Here is an 11,290-nt window from a genome sequence, read left to right on the forward strand (position 1 = left end):
GTTAATAAATAATCTGATGAACAGAATGAACTGTTGATTATAATAGAATCAGGGACATAGAAAGGGAATGGACTCACTATTCTTAGGGGGAGAAAGGGGTCTGGGGGGGGTGTGGGAAGAGACTGGACAAAAATTGTGCACCCATGGATGAGGACAATGGGGGGGGTAAGGGCAGCGGGTTGGGTGGGAACTGGGTGGAGGGGAGCTACGGGGGGAAAAAAAGAGGAACACATGTAATAATCTGAACAATAAAGATTTCATAAAAAAAAAAAGAATCAAAAAAAAAAAGAAAAAATGAAAGGAATATGTTTCCTGGCTGTATCTCCACCTCCTCTGTAATAACTGCTCCAACAATTGATAATTGCTCTAGAACCATCACTAAAGCAGCATTTAAAGATTCTTTTTAAAAAATGTCATCTAAGTTCTCGTGTGGCACGTAAATAGATCAACTCTAGCCATCACCTATTTACTCATCTATTTAACGAGGATTTTTTGTTGTTAATTCTCCTCTGAGGATATTTTTCCTATTTTTATTTTTAGAGAGAGTCGAAGGGAAGGGAGAGATAGAGACAGAAATACCAATGTGAGAGAGACACATCGACTGGTTGCCTCTGACACGTGCCCCGACCGGGGCCAGGATGGAGTCTTGCCCAGAATCGAGCCCAAGACCCTCCAGTCTAAGGGCCGATGTTCTAACCACTGCGCAACATGCTAGGCCTTTACAAGGGTTTTGATGAATTCTTGTAACACCTGAAAGCTCCTACATTTCAGTTCCTGTCTCTGTTACTCCTTTTGGTGAGTATTCTTTGCACAGGAAAACACCGCCCCCGGTGAGCCTAAGAGCAAGGAGTCCCCCTCAAGTCATTAAGAGAACCTGTGCACAGAGAAGCAGCCATGTGGTTAAGTCCTTGGCAACCAAGGGCTCCCATGGCCACCAGTGGTTCGCTTTTCTCGTCAGCAGCCACATAACCACTGAACAGGGAGAGAAGTCCACGGTGTGGTCACACCAACATTCTTTGGGCTTTGCGTTTTTGTGCTGTTTTTTTCTATTTACAGGTTGTAGGGCACGGCTACAGGGTTAAGCCTCAGACTGACCTGTTGGCAAAGCCACAAACAAGTCCCAGCTTAGAGGGCACAGTCCTCTTAGCATAATTAGGCTTGACCTTATGACGCTTCCTAGGTCCTTCCTGGGAAGCTAATGGACTATGGGAGGGCAGCAAGTGCTGCCCAAACAAGTGAAACTCACAAGAACATTGTAACCATGGTGACCACTACCTTGTTTACCTCTGACTATAAAATAAAGGCTCAGCTTGCTTCTGGATCTCTCTCTGTGGCCTCAGCCAGGCACAAGAAGATCCACCTAGACCCAGCTTATTCTCTTTGTCATTTCTTCATCCCTTCACTGCCCTCACTCAGGCTTGCGAACCCTTGGCTGAGCTTGCTCGGCACAAAAGGTAACATCGATACACGTATAATTGGTAAATCAAACTCCAGATTTGGAGTCTGGATTGGGACAACACACCAGATCACCTCCTTAGCAGCTCTGCTTGATGAAGATCAGTTTTGGATGACAGACACAGGCCGGGGAACAAGGAAACTCCCCAGGGGTATGGGAAAGGGTAATAGAACGTCTGGGGCGGCACATGAGGGCCACAGGGACCTCTGGCAAGAATATGGTTCCTCAAGTTCTGTCTCCCACCACTCTGCCTAGGCCCTCCCGCAGACACCTGGTCAGCTCACACCAGGCTCTGCCTGCGTCCCGGGGTAGGAACCGACGAGCTTAGAAGAGCCTTGACAGTGCCCGGGTCCAGCTGACCTGCCACCTCACCTGTCAGCTGCTCGGTCTCGCAACCTGTCTCTTCTCCTTTGCTTTTCCTTCCTCTTCTTCGCTTCATCATCCTCGTCATCCTTCTCTGCAACAGAGAAATCCCTTCAAGACCCTCTGTAGAGCCCACAGAGGAGCTAAGCACCAGGGCCTCGATGGGGCTGCAGCTCGGCCACTGCGCCCTGTGCCCTGCTGCTGCCTCCACACACGGCAGGGTCAGGACACCCTGAGGCACCAGGGACTGTCAAAGGTGCCCACATATGAGCTTGGATGAGAACCCTGGGGTGTTCCCAGGGGAGACACCTCACACCCCCCATGGCTTAATAAGGCTGGGATGGGCCAGGGACACGGCCCCCCCATCCCACTCACACTGAGGCCCACCTGATCTCTGGTCTTCCCTAGCCTGCGTTTCCAACATCAGTTAAGAGCGTAGTTCTTCCTAGGTAAAGAGGCAGCAGCTAGAAGCCTCAGAAAATAAAGCTGTTCTACCTCCCCGTCCCACCTCTAGGTGGACCAGGACAACCATCCCGTAGGCCTCCTCTGAACTAGGGCCTCAGCAGGTCTGTCAGTCCTTGCTGGCCCGAACTGTATCTTCCACTCATGAAAACTGTCACTCTAGGGCTTTCCCAGGGCTATATGGGAAGCAATCCTAGAAAGAGAAGTAGGAAGAGACCTATCGGTCCTCCATCCATCTCCTGGGGCCAGCCCAGTGTCCCAGCGTGAGGCCAGGGCAGGTTACCGTGGCTCAGAGCAGGGCCAGACACTGAAAAAAGGTTGGATAAGCATCTGAACTGTAACCCCTACCCCTGATGCCAGTCACGAGACTGTCCCACGAAGATGGCGACCGGCGTGCGCTGCTCAGAAGCCTCTCAAAAGGGCGTGTGGGATTTTTGGCAAGAGGTCACTGCCTGAAACTATTACTGCTGTTTAAGAGCAAAGTCATCCAGGGTAGGTAGCAGGACCTGCACGCAATAAACATGTCACCTTTGCTTTAGCATTTTCCCCGCTGCACGAGCTGCTCAGTGTTGTGTGGTCCCATGCTACAGACATGATCGCTTCAATAAATAAACAGAGTGAGAAGACCTCAGAGGGTTGGCTAGACCTGAACACATAAGGGAAGAAGCAGCTAAGCCAGGGGCCTTCAGAATTGACAGGAGCAGAACCAGCCTGTGATTCTTGGGGAAAACCAGCTACAAGACCCACGGGAATAGGAAAAGTGGCTTTTGGGTAAGCTCAAGGCCACCATGTCCCAGGCTGCTTCTCCATGCCCCCTCCTCACCCCAAGAGGTTTAATTTGGCTTTGCTTTTGCCACTAAATTTGTACCCTTAAGTCTTTGGCACTGGAAGTGACGGGGCCTGCTGAGCAGTGAGCAATGACTGCCGCTAGGGTATCTGGGTCTGGGTGTACCTGACAGGCCTCCCCCCCTCCCTCAGCCCCCAATCCAGGCAGGTGTCCAAACTCTGTCCCATGCAGCAATATGCTGCAGTTGCCAGCAATCCCACCCACCATTAAGGCTGAGGCAATCGAAGGAACTGTGGAGATAACGAAGCCCGGAACAGTACAGGGACCTGCACGGACCAGGGTAAAGGAAAAGACAGCTGGAGGGCACCTTTTCTTTTCCTCTCGCATTTCTGAGATTCCCTTCACGACCCCTCAAGCGGCTGCAGACACCACCCACAGGTGAGCTGCCCCATCCCTCCACAGCCTGCATTTACAATGGAGCAAAGTCTTGGGGTGAGTGCCATGGCCAAAGCTCGCCCCGTAATCACAGCCCCTCTTCTGCCCTGAGCCATCATCCCCTCCATCCAGGCTCCAGGCTTGCTCAGAAACCCAGCTCAGCTGAGTGTTGGGCAGTGAGTGCAGGACAGCTGGGCAGACACAGGAAAGTTCAAAGGGACAATGGGCAATGCCTACCTCTCTGCCTCCCGGAGTCCAAGAAATCGTCCTCCTGAAAAAGCACACACACGAAATTGGGCAGTGAGGTGGTTTCCACAACTCTCCACACCAGCCTAGCTCCCCCTGCCACTGGTGTGCCACTGGTGGTTGCTGTGCCACCAGGAACCTAGTCACAAGGTGTTAGGACCAGGTCCAGGGTTATGGGACAGAGCCCGAGTGTGTCCTGTCACTACTGGTTGCCTTCTGGGATTCTGTGAGGACTAATCTGTTTTGCTTTTTTATTAAAGACACTGACCTTCTTTCAGCTTTCTCAAGCTAAAGTAAGGCCTCTGGCAAAGTACACCTGCACAGCTCTGCACATGGGAATGCCAGGAGCCCATTCATAAACTGTATGTCAAGAAACCCTGATTTGTAGGATGCTACTTCCAGTGCTCTTTATTGAAAATGGGTTTTACCAAGTTTCCCAGCCATCTGTTTGTATTTACCAAAGGTTGTAAAAAATTAGGTGTGGATAAAAATGACCATCTAAGTGAAAATGGAAAGGGAGTCCATTTCTTAGGCATGAAGCCAACAATTAAATTACCAAGCAGCAAGTACACAGTGATTCCTAGACTCAAGACTGAAGCAAAACATGGGACAAGACCCTCAGAAAAGCTGAAAACTCATTGTACCCAACTTCTCCCATCTCCCGCCAACCGGCTTGACCATTAGAAGCATCTGTACAAAGCCTTCATACACACAGATCTAGGGCCCTAGCCTAGAATTGGATCAGAATTTACAGTGAGGGGCAAAGGTTCACTCGCCAGCCCCTCATGCTAAGAGCCGACCTTAAACACCTGTCTACCATGACTGGTTGGAAGGAATGAATGACACGGATGCAGCTCAGCACCAGCGTGAAGCTGCAAGTCTTCAGTACATGTTTGGAAGCCTCAACCTGCACAGCCACTGCACTGACCACGTGTGCAGCTGGGCCCATTACTGTAACGACACAGAAACAGCTGTGAGGGCTGGGAATTCTTTTCAGGAAGGCAAGGTTGTTACAGGTGGAACACTCTAGCTGCGAGTCTAGCATAGCAGCAGTGCCTGTCTCTGTGAGGAAGAAGGAAGAAACCCTGCACTAGAGACAAAGGAGATGGACCAGTGAAGGTGGACTTACTCCCCTGAATTCTTCATCTCCTGACCGGAAGTCACCAGCTCGGCAGGAGGGCTGGGAATTCTTTTCAGAAAGGCAAGGTTGTTACAGGTGGAACACTCTAGCTGCGAGTCTAGCATAGCAGCAGTGCCTGTCTCTGTGAGGAAGAAGGAAGAAACCCTGCACTAGAGACAAAGGAGATGGACCAGTGAAGGTGGACTTACTCCCCTGAATTCTTCATCTCCTGACCGGAAGTCACCAGCTCCATCATCTATCAGACACAAAAGTAATTGGGAAAGTTAGCCCCTCAGCAGTGGCCCGGTTTTCACCCTCCCAAGCTCACTGTCGAGTGACGAAGCTTATCCTGACCACAGTGGGGACGGTGGGAGTTTGGGTGACACACAGCACCCTTGAGTTCCTGCGTGTCCACTGTACGGACAGGCAGGCAAGGCACTAAGCATGCAACCAACTCATCTCACACCCACTGAAAACTCACTGTATCCCACCCCCAGGGCATACCATTTTCGGAAAAATCTCCTTCGCTGTCAGCTCGGGCCTGTTTGGCATCCGGCTCATCATAGATTTGCAACTGCTTCCGTTTCCTGCCCATGCCATCTGGGCCGCAGCGGTCAAACCCTCTCCACCTGGGCTACAGACACAAGCACATCCTGATGTACCACCTCCCCGGGCCATTAAGATACACCAGGGCCGTGGTCGGCAAACTGCGGCTCGCGAGCCACATGTGGCTCTTTGGCCCCTTGAGTGTGGCTCTTCCTAAGCCTTAGAAGTGCCCTAATTAAGTTAATAACAATGTACCTACCTATACAGTTTAAGTTTAAAAAATTTGGCTCTCAAAAGAAATTTCAATCGTTGTACTGTTGGTCTTTGGCTCTGTTGACTAATGAGTTTGCCGACCACTGCCCCAGGGGAATGAAGAATGAAGAGGGTATAAGATCAGAGAACAAAGATGGACAAGGTCTTTTCAGAAGGCAAAGAAAGACAACATAGCTTAACCCCCCACAACCGTTATGCTGAATGTAAAAAGCTACACACAAAAGGACACATTGTATTCATGTGTTATATCCAAATCCATGCACAGAAAGGTGTTAGTGGTTGCCAGGGACTGGGGGAGGAAATATGGAGTGACTGCTAACAGTTTCTTTCTGGGTTGACAGAAATGTTCAAAAATTAGATGGTGGTGAAGGTTGCACAAGTCTATACATTTTTACTAAAAGTCAAATTATACACGTAAAAATGAGTGAATCCCACAATCTCTAAATTTTACCTCAATAAAGCTGTTTAAAAAGAAAAGCAGGGTAGAACTTTGCAAGGGCTTACCCGATCCCTCATCCGGGTCTGTGACTGGCCACATCTGTAGGGCACAGAGTTGTCATAACCTCCAGCCCCCTGCATGCCCATCACTCCATAGTTGGGGGCCATGGACTGGGGGGCCATGGACTGGGAGAAGAGGGAAGGTGGGGGCCTGCTGGGAGAGGGGCCTCCCAGGCCCCGTCCACCCACATAGTTCATTTCTGTCCAGGGAGCAGACAGTGGTTGGGAGGAGGCCGCTGATGTCATGAAGGGGTCAGTGCGCATAAAGGTGCCAGCGTTGCTTCGGTCCTGAAAGCGGCCCTGATCCCGGCCCCGCATGAAGCCATCGAGTGAGCGGGGCTCACGGGCAGGGTCCCGACAGTCACTGTACTGACTGCCAAAGCCACCATTGCGGTCAGGTCCCAGGTCAAAGTCATAGTTGTAGCTGTAGCTGGGACGGTAGGGATTGTGCTCAGGCAGACAAGGCCTGGAGTCGTAGGAGTCAAATGACTGGAAGCGGAAGGAACTGCAAAGAAAGCACAACCATGACTACATGCTCTGGTTTCGATCTCTACACCTCCTGCAAAGCTGACCTCCCTACACTCAGAACAAGACAGCAAACCAAACCACCCGTGCCCCTCCTAAATGCCTGGAGGCGAAATAGACCAACACTCCCCTCCAAACACTGATGAATGTGGGCACATGCCATTGGCCACAAGAACAGGGCGGCTGTTAAGCTCCTGGTGCAAAAATCAGGAGTCTGGCATAGTTTAACCACAGCCATGCCCTAAACCCCGCCACTGAGGAAACTAGGAAGTCCAATTACAATGCCTCTATCTCAACAAAGGCCCAACTCATCTGCCCATGCTCAGGAGGGACCGAGGAAGAGCATTCCCGGGAGAGCAGGTGCCCTGTCCCTCGAAACCGTGATGTTTGGATGCCCAGGGAAGGGGTCAGGTGTGTAATTACCTCTCCCGGTCCTGCATGCCCTCCCCACCGGTGCTGCTCCCACCCCTGCCTCCTTCCTTGGACATCATGTCTAGACGTTGGTTGATCTTGGCAATGAGCGAGTCAGAATTGTCAGTGCATGGCTCTGGGCCATAAGAAGCCATATGTATGGCAGGGCCCCCAGGCCCCAGGCCATCACCAGCCTTGGTGGCTTCCCAGGAGGCTGGGCCGTAGCTGTAGGTTGCTGCTGTGGTGACGCTGGTGTTCTGGGCACCATAATAATTGTAGTTTTCATAACCTGCCAAAGGGAAGAAGAGACAAGTCAGACCTCAGCCGCCACAAAGCCAGCCCGGGGTGGACACTATAGAGGAGTACCACTGCCATTAGGGAATGAAGAGGGTCATGGGACCAAGTGCCGCTTGCATCACCCACACTGAGCACCACATTGCCTTTGTATAGCTCCTAAGGGCATCAGGAGGAGGGTGGAGGTGAGACCTCAATTCTGAGCAGATTTTCAGTGTCAGATCCTAAGACTTGCTTCCCATCCAAAGCCAGAGGTGGCTGAGAGCCCAGAGTGGCAGTTGGGCTATTGACAGATCCAACAGAGAGATATTGCTCCCAGAACACAACCACAATCCCCTGCCAGTTCCCCGCGAGGCCTCCTCAGCACCTCAGGCCCGGCATGCAGGCCTTCAGGAGAGATATAAGCACAGTTGGGAAGGGAAATGGGGGTCCCTGCATCCCAGCTCCTCTGGATGGCTGACCAGAGACCCTCGTGTCCACCCACTGACCCCCAGAAGGGCCTACCTTGCCAGCTGGCCACACCAGTTCCATATGCACCTGAGAGGAAACAAGAACACACAAGAGCTTTGCTTGCAGAACAAAGGCTCCTAAGACAACCCACACCCTTTATTGGACAGTTGTCACCTCACTCCCCATCCCCGGGCCAGGGTTGCAGGTGCCATGGCAGCACTCTGGGAGGCAACTGTGGTTGCCTACTAAGGCCAGGAACTACGAAACTCACTTCTTCCATAGCACTCAGCTAAGCATAATCAGGGCTTCCCCCCTAGGCAAGCCCGGTCTCTGCATCACAGCAATGGAAAGGACGCTGCAGCCCTCCCCAGCTCATCCAGTGTGGGCCACCAGCCAAGAAGCCAATGGCCACGTCCCCAGGCAGAGCGCTTCTAAAGTGCCAGCACTCACTAGGAGCCAGAGCTCAGGCACTGCCAAAAACATGGAGCGCGCACAGTGGACAATCGTGTCCCTAACTCAACTGAGCAAGAAGACATATGTGTCTGAGTGACATGGAGGCCTCTTTCTGGGACACTCGGTGATGGGCAGAGAAGTGACCCTCCTCCCAGCAGTAACAGGGGCAAATCCCAGGCTCAGAAAACAAAGGATGCCATCGTCCAAATCCCTGGACGATGCCGCAAAAAAGCTCATAATCAGAGCACATTTTGGTCAAATGCACTTAGTGCCATGATCTGGACTCCAGAGCAGGGTTCAGCCAACAGGCCCCAGGCCAAACCTAGCCCACTGCAAGCTGTTGTATAGCCAACCACATTTTTAAATGGTTGAGGAAGAAAAAAAATCAAAAGAATATTTTGTGATGTGATACACATCATTTATACACTTGTCAAAACCGATAGAACTATATACTACAGAGTAAATATTAATGTAAGCTATAGATTACAGCTAATAACAGTGTATCAACATTGGCTTGTTAACTGTAATAAATGTATCTTGCTAATGCAAGATGCTAATAGGGATAACTGTGTTGAGGTGAAGGTAAGGTTGAGTGTATGAAACTCGACATACTACCTGCTTAATCTTATAAATCTAAAACTACTAAGAAATAAAGTCCAGCCCAGCTGGCACGGCTCCCTGGTTGAGCACTGACCTATTAACCAAGAGGTCACAGGTTCAGTTCCTAGCTGGGACACATGAAGGCTTGATCCCCAGTAGGGGGCGTGCAGGAGGCAGCCGATCATTGATGTTTTTTTCTCATTGGTGTTTCTATCTTTCTCCCTCTCCTTTCCTCTCTGAAATCAATAAAAATATATTAAGAAATAAAGTCCAGCTCTGACCGGTTTGGCTCAGTGGATAGAGCGTTGGCCTGCGGACTCAAGGGTTCCGGGTTCAATTCCGGTCAGGGGCATGTACCTTGGTTGTGGGCATATGCCCAGTGTGGGGTGTGCAGGAGGCACCTGATCGATGTTTCTAACTCTCTGTAAAAACTCAATAAAATATATTAAAAAAAAAGAAATAAAGTCCATTAACTAAAAAAGTATCTGATAGCCCTGGGAGGTGTGGTCAGTGGTTCGAGCGTCGGCCTGTGCACTGGAGGGTCTCAGGTTCCACCCACGCTCCCTGTCAGGGAACACAACTAATTGATGTTTCTCTTTCTTCTCTCTTCCAGTGAGGATTAAAAAAAAAAGTCTCTGATTATACACTCAGCTATTTACTTAGATTAAAATAACAGATTGCTGAAACGGACTACATTGTGATACATGAAAAGTTATATGGTGTGTGAACGTCAGTGTCCTTCAGTCAGTATTACTGGAACAGACATGTCCATTTGTTTGTAAGTTGTCTATGGTATCTTCTGTCCTGCAGGGATCATGGAGCCTACAAAGCCAAAACATTTACTCTCTGGCCCTTTACAGAAAGGTTTCCTGGCCCCTGGGCTGCACCCCACCCTCTGTGTGCCTCTCCAGGCTACAGGCCACTGTCTCCTGGTGCAGCCTCAGGAACAGCTGTCAATCTGGTGCCTGGAGTGGGGGTCCCGGGAGCCCATGCCTCCCACAAAGCAGGTTCCACCTACCCTGGGTGTTGGTGGGTCCAGCACTCCATGCCCCGTAGCCTGTGAACAGAAGACCTGTGAATTAGGATCCTATGTGCCACACCAGCAACAGGTGCTTTGGAGTTGGCTCTGAAGAACCTAAAGGGATCTCCTTAAAGGAGTTCAGTGCCAGCCTTACAAGAGGACAGCATAACCACAACGCTGCCTCCCTAAAGTCCTCTCACAGCTGGCTGATTGCATCATCACACTCCACCTGCCAGAGGTCAAAGCAGAAAGAAGAGGGGTGGGGAAGGGGCCTTGAGCCAGCTCTGCCTGTCACTCGCCGAGGAACCTTGGCCTAAGCCTCAACCCACAACTGAGGATGATACAGGAAGAGCCACCAGCAAGCACATCATTAGGACTCAGCTAAGTTCCCCTCCTTGGTGCACCAACCAAGCACCCGTAAGTGCCCATCGCTTGGACACGACTGTGCCACTCTAGGTCTCGCTTCCATATGGCTTTGAACCCTCCCCATGCTCCGGGGCACCTTCAAGTCCCAGGGCTTCATCCTGGCCCCAAGAATCAGACTGTGCTCCCCTCTGGTCGTTCCTCTGTCCCTCCAGACCCCCATATAGCATCTGCCTGGCCCCTCTTCATCTCCATGAGCCTGCATGTGGCACAGAGCTGGCCACAGGCAGCTATTTACACCCGTCAAATGACTTCACCTTTATAAAGCAAGAATGTGACTGATCTCCCTCACCTGAGCAACCCACACCACTAGCCGAGGGCCTACTGTGTGCTGACACCCAACAGGCAAAGAGCACACGTTAGCCAGCTTCACAGAACGCCGTTCAGAGCCCAGGGAGCTAAGGCTCGGTGAGGGTATCCGACCCAAAGTCACACTGAAGTTTGCCCTCCCCAAGGCACCCTCTCCCCGCACCATGCAGCTTCCACAGCTGTGTAGAGAACGTAGGGTGCGGTTGACAGCACGTGACCAACTGCAGGGCACGGACTGCTTCGCTCTGGGGCGCATGCTACTCACAGAACTTCATGACGCCCCTTGAGACTGGTACTGTTTTGCTTGTTGTAAAGGCTTGAGAAGCTAAGTCACTGGCCCAAGACCACGGAGCTGGAAACGGTCAGGGAGCACTGTCAAGGCTCAGTGAGTCCTAGGAAGTAACTCCAGGTGTTAAAGCTACAGGATGATTCAGGGAAGCTGCAGCATCTGACTGAGCCTGAGCGGTTTTTAGCAGGTAGGGAGGGCGGGGGGCTCTCCAAGCCAAGGGCCTGTATGATCCAGGATTACTGGCGGGAAAATCTGGCAGGAAGGCAAATAACAATGAGAGCCAGTCAGGCTGAGGACCCCTGGACACTTCCGTGCACCTCAGAACCGCT

At 51.3% G+C, this 11,290-nt stretch overlaps 1 protein-coding gene across 2 annotated transcripts in view; it reads right to left on the reverse strand.

Moving 5' to 3' along the window:
- The window catches only part of AKAP8 (A-kinase anchoring protein 8), a 19,391-nt gene that overhangs the window by 6,949 nt on the left and 1,152 nt on the right, over positions 1-11,290 (reverse strand). The window contains exons 1-9 of one of the 2 annotated variants that reach the window (XM_015560971.1): positions 10,938-11,267; positions 9,938-9,976; positions 7,921-7,953; positions 7,135-7,411; positions 6,193-6,691; positions 5,374-5,503; positions 5,079-5,125; positions 3,741-3,774; positions 1,829-1,913 (exon numbers count right to left, since the gene is read on the reverse strand). In XM_015560971.1, the coding sequence (XP_015416457.1) occupies positions 1,829-1,913; positions 3,741-3,774; positions 5,079-5,125; positions 5,374-5,503; positions 6,193-6,691; positions 7,135-7,411; positions 7,921-7,953; positions 9,938-9,976; positions 10,938-10,947 (1,154 nt within the window). In that variant the 5' untranslated portion in view covers positions 10,948-11,267. Of the gene's footprint in view, positions 1-1,828; positions 1,914-3,740; positions 3,775-5,078; positions 5,126-5,373; positions 5,504-6,192; positions 6,692-7,134; positions 7,412-7,920; positions 7,954-9,937; positions 9,982-10,937; positions 11,268-11,290 lie in introns of those variants that run through there. The other variant, XM_015560970.1, reaches the window with a different exon arrangement.

The sequence above is a fragment of the Myotis davidii genome, unplaced genomic scaffold (assembly GCF_000327345.1).
Source record: "Myotis davidii unplaced genomic scaffold, ASM32734v1 scaffold56, whole genome shotgun sequence".
NCBI classification, from domain to species: domain Eukaryota; kingdom Metazoa; phylum Chordata; class Mammalia; order Chiroptera; family Vespertilionidae; genus Myotis; species Myotis davidii.